Source organism: Trachymyrmex septentrionalis, unplaced genomic scaffold (genome assembly GCF_001594115.1).
Source record: "Trachymyrmex septentrionalis isolate Tsep2-gDNA-1 unplaced genomic scaffold, Tsep1.0 scaffold20, whole genome shotgun sequence".
NCBI classification, from domain to species: domain Eukaryota; kingdom Metazoa; phylum Arthropoda; class Insecta; order Hymenoptera; family Formicidae; genus Trachymyrmex; species Trachymyrmex septentrionalis.
In genome coordinates this window covers 4,770,792-4,775,029 of record NW_017305180.1, presented here as the reverse complement: position 1 = coordinate 4,775,029, position 4,238 = coordinate 4,770,792, and the positions used below count along the sequence as shown (strand labels likewise).

The 4,238-nt window shown below is 33.7% G+C and overlaps 2 protein-coding genes across 3 annotated transcripts in view; both read left to right on the top strand.

Moving 5' to 3' along the window:
* The window catches only part of LOC108747610 (histone PARylation factor 1), a 2,940-nt gene extending 2,228 nt beyond the window's left edge, over window positions 1-712 (top strand). For both annotated transcript variants that reach the window (XM_018485187.1, XM_018485186.1), the window contains one exon: window positions 154-712. In XM_018485187.1, the coding sequence (XP_018340689.1) occupies window positions 154-455 (302 nt within the window). In that variant the 3' untranslated portion in view covers window positions 456-712. The remainder of the gene's footprint in view (window positions 1-153) is intronic.
* A 600-nt stretch (window positions 713-1,312) lies between these two features.
* Window positions 1,313-4,232, top strand: LOC108747594 (cyclin-dependent-like kinase 5). The gene is made up of 7 exons (XM_018485159.1): window positions 1,313-1,502; window positions 1,732-1,820; window positions 2,083-2,276; window positions 2,468-2,555; window positions 2,711-2,882; window positions 3,079-3,290; window positions 4,071-4,232. The coding sequence occupies exons 1-7, from the start codon at window positions 1,466-1,468 to the stop codon at window positions 4,176-4,178; spliced, it is 900 nt and encodes a 299-aa protein (XP_018340661.1). The 5' UTR covers window positions 1,313-1,465; the 3' UTR covers window positions 4,179-4,232.
* The last annotated feature ends 6 nt before the right edge of the window (window positions 4,233-4,238 follow it).

Here is a 4,238-nt window from a genome sequence, read left to right as displayed (position 1 = left end):
TGTGTGTGTGTGTGTGTGTGTGTATATACACACACAGCAAAAACATATTAAAAATCATAATTTTCTTAATTTAACAATTTTGAATTATTAAAGATTATTATTAAAGATTATTATACACACACTTTGCACGTAAATGTCTCACGTATGTTATAGATGATTTGCAAAAGATATTGAAGCAGATAGAGGAAGCTGATACTCCGGAAGATAGAAAAATGCCGATCACGAAGCTTGATGAAATTGTAAGGTTGGCGACGATAGCCGCGGACGAATGCGACTTCGGTACTTGCTTGGAACTGGGACACGATCTCTTCTCGAACGGCGGCATTCACGTACAAACTAGAGCTCTGCAAATGCTATCTATCGCTTACACTCATTTAAAAAGACCACAGCTATTGAAAATACTTGAAGCACATTTGAAGAATAGGAAGAAGGATTGTGAATTAAGTGTAATTTAAAAAAAAATACTTAAAGACGGTTATACACACACACATGTTGACTATGATCTTTCTAGAAACTGATGTCATGTTACAAACAAAATAAACAATAAGATAACTAAATATAAGATAACACTCGCGTGTATTTAAGCAAATGAAGAAAAATCAAAATTATAAGCAAAAAATGAAGTTAGAAAAGAACTAATACATTGAAGATTACGATTCCAATTGCTTCCATTCCAATGGAATGTGTAGGAGTGGCAAATCCACAACTTTTAATTACTTTAATTATAAATTTGAATAAATATGTATTAATTTTTTTCTAACTTTATTTTTTGCTCGTTTATGATCATGATTTTTTTTATTTGCTGCAAATTACTCCATTTTATATGTATAAGGTATATGTTATGTGTGTGTGCAAATGTAATTATTTTGAAAATTCATATATCCTAAAAAAATTTCAATGTCTTAAATTAAAATAAAATTTTTTAGGATAATATTTACAAAGCAATGATAATTATGAAATAATCAAAATGCAAATGTAATATTTTTCACTGACAAAATAAATAAAAAAATTACAAATACGAACAAAGATAGAAAATAAAATAATATTTAATCTAAGAAAAAATTAATATTATAATTTTATTAAAAAATATGCATATTTTTATATATTCAGAAGTCTGTTCGCATTGCTTGAAATCCTCAACAATTTTTACACTTAAAATAAATTGAGATAAATATTTATTTTGACGTTGAGAAGAGAAAGCGAAGATGCTAAGTGCACAAAGCACAGAACGCAAACAGATCTTCTGTCGGTAGCATTCGATAGTGAGGTTGGCGGCACTGCATGTCAGAGTGACATCCACACTCCATACTACTCCACAGTGCTTCACAGTGCAGTTCGAGTCAATTCGAGTTTCGAGTGTTCGACGTTCGTCGTGCCACGAACGCGCAGTGGTGTACAGTGGCGTGACACTGTGCGCGACAGTGCGTACGTGGGTGCGCGTCCCGCCCGTGGTATCAGCAAAAATATGCAAAAGTATGAGAAGCTCGAAAAAATAGGAGAAGGTGAGCGCCGTTTGCGGTTGAAGTTGCGGAGGATAAACGTCGTCCGGCGACGCAGTATCGTCGTCGTTACCGACGTCGCCCGCGTCGTCTGGCGACGCGCCGCGACTCGTCGTTTCCCGGTGTGTGCGTCGTGTCCCCTCCTCATCTGTGTTACACTCTTTCTGTCGACACACAACAGCAAGACCGTATGCCATTAAATTTTCGACTCGCTTTTTTTTTTAATTTCCAGGCACTTATGGCACCGTGTTCAAAGCCAAGAATCGCGAGACGCACGAAATCGTCGCGCTGAAGCGGGTGCGACTGGACGATGATGATGAAGTAGGTAGTGCTCATCCGATCTATCTTTTTCCCTTTCTTTTTTTTTTCTTCTCTTTCGCACGAATCCCCCTCATCGCAATCCCCACCTGCTGTTTTGCCGCGACACCGACGTTCCGATTAATCTAATTAATCGATCGCTCGCGTACTTTATTTATAACGCGTCGCTCGCCTCGTGTTGCGTTGAAAATAAATCTTCACGACGAAGGCCGGCCTATCTCCTTGATAACAGCGTCTTATCGCTTGTGTGCTCTTTATATCCAAGGGTGTACCATCATCAGCTCTACGGGAGATCTGTCTTCTGAAGGAACTCAAGCATAAAAATATAGTTCGTCTCTATGATGTGCTGCACAGCGACAAGAAGCTCACCTTGGTATTTGAACACTGTGATCAGGATCTCAAGAAGTATTTTGATAGTCTAAATGGAGAAATTGACTTGGACGTCGTTAAATCATTCCTGTAAGATGTTTCTTGAATTTCATCCCATTATGGGACTCTGTAGAAAAATACTATTGGATCAGTAAAAAAATTATTGGAACAGTTTACAATATTTGATTCGAATAATTTTCCAATTATTTTTAATAGTTTTTTCACGAATCTAATAGTATTTTTAGCATAAAAGATTGACCAATTCACGTCATTCCTTTCAGATATCAATTGTTAAGAGGATTAGCATTCTGCCATAGCCGTAATGTTCTGCACAGAGATCTCAAACCACAAAACTTACTCATCAACAAGGTAGAAAGGCAGTTACCAAATTTTTATATTTAAGTTTAATTTCTACAAAAATTCTTTTATAATATATTTAGATAAATTTTTTTCCTATTTTTTTGCAGAGAAAATTTCTTATCACTATTTTATGTTTGTCTATTAAATCAGAGAATTATTTACAGAACGGGGAGTTGAAGCTCGCTGATTTTGGATTAGCAAGAGCATTTGGTATCCCTGTAAAATGTTACTCGGCAGAAGTTGTTACATTATGGTACCGTCCCCCAGATGTTCTTTTCGGAGCGAAATTATATACAACGTCCATTGATATGTGGAGCGCGGGATGCATATTCGCTGGTAATTACCTCAATCTTTTTTCTTTAAGAATTAAAAAGTAAACTACTGGCAAAACTTTTTGTAATCAATATTATGCACAAATATTTACGAATCTGTAAATTAAAAATTTTTTTAAATAATCTTTTAATTTTTTTTTTTGGTGTATTATTTTAGTATATAAAGAATAAAATATCGATATTTTGTTTTCATGGTACAGAATTAGCGAACGCCGGCAGACCGCTTTTTCCTGGATCGGATGTAGATGATCAGTTGAAAAGAATATTCAAAATGTTAGGCACACCGACTGAAGAAACGTGGCCAGATTTAACGACACTTCCTGATTACAAACCATTCCCGCAGTACCATCCCACGCAAGGATTGGCACAGGTTACACCTAAACTCACTTCAAGAGGCAAAGACTTACTTCAGGTAAATCATTGTTTACTTAAATCATTGAAATAATTGCAAAACATAAACTCAGAGAGATCCAAGTAATATTTTTCGCAATAAGTTATTTACAGGTTTTAAAGATGCTAGCATTATTATTAAATAAACAATTCAGTAATTGTGAGATTTCAGTTTATGATTTTGTTTAGAATTCGACAAACCGAATCGACGCACAGTATAGAATTGAATTTGTATATTCACACATAAATATTACTAATTGTAAGCATTAAGATCTGCTTTGATCGAAAATGACTTTCTTCTCTTTTATTAGTATTTAAACACTTCTCGATTTTATTTAATATTGTTTATTAATAGTTATTTAGCATATCTAATATAGAATATATTAATATATATTTAACACATAAGTATAATTAAATTATATCGATAATAATAAATCTAATATAATAATCTAACGATTTATAACAAAGAAAAACGTAAAATAAAAAAAATATAATAGTAGAATATATGTAGAGTGAAAATGTAGAGAAATTAGAGTGATTTAGAATAGAGCATCAACATATAAAAATAATAAATAATAAACAAAATTTTCGCATAATATATACACAAAGGAACATCTCAAATACTACGATTCAATGCTAACAATATAAATAAAAATTTGAAAAATAGAAAATCGTTTCCCTAAACCTCTTTTTTTAAAATAAAATGTCGAAAAATTACATTTATATCTTCTAAAATTAAGCGATAACAAGTTTTTTTTTAAAGTTCTGGATGATTTTCAATTATATGTTTTCTGATTAATAGAGATTATTAGTGTGTAATCCGGCTCTACGGCTGTCGGCGGAGGAAGCGATGGCACATCCGTACTTCAACGACTTGAACCCTGTCATAAAAAACGACCGATGCCAATAGCGAGTCATCCCTCTTAGCTCAAACCAATCACAAGCAAATTACGACACGCAGCGACCAAAA

What these genes read in the sequence shown, in the direction of transcription:
- LOC108747594 (XM_018485159.1), top strand. Translation starts at nt 1,466, where the DNA reads ATGCAAAAGTATGAGAAGCTCGAAAAAATAGGAGAAG. An exon ending in GACGTCGTTAAATCATTCCT is followed by an intron (nt 2,277 to 2,467) that starts GTAAGATGTTTC and finishes CATTCCTTTCAG; the next exon opens with ATATCAATTGTTAAGAGGAT. An exon ending in CGCGGGATGCATATTCGCTG is followed by an intron (nt 2,883 to 3,078) that starts GTAATTACCTCA and finishes TTCATGGTACAG; the next exon opens with AATTAGCGAACGCCGGCAGA.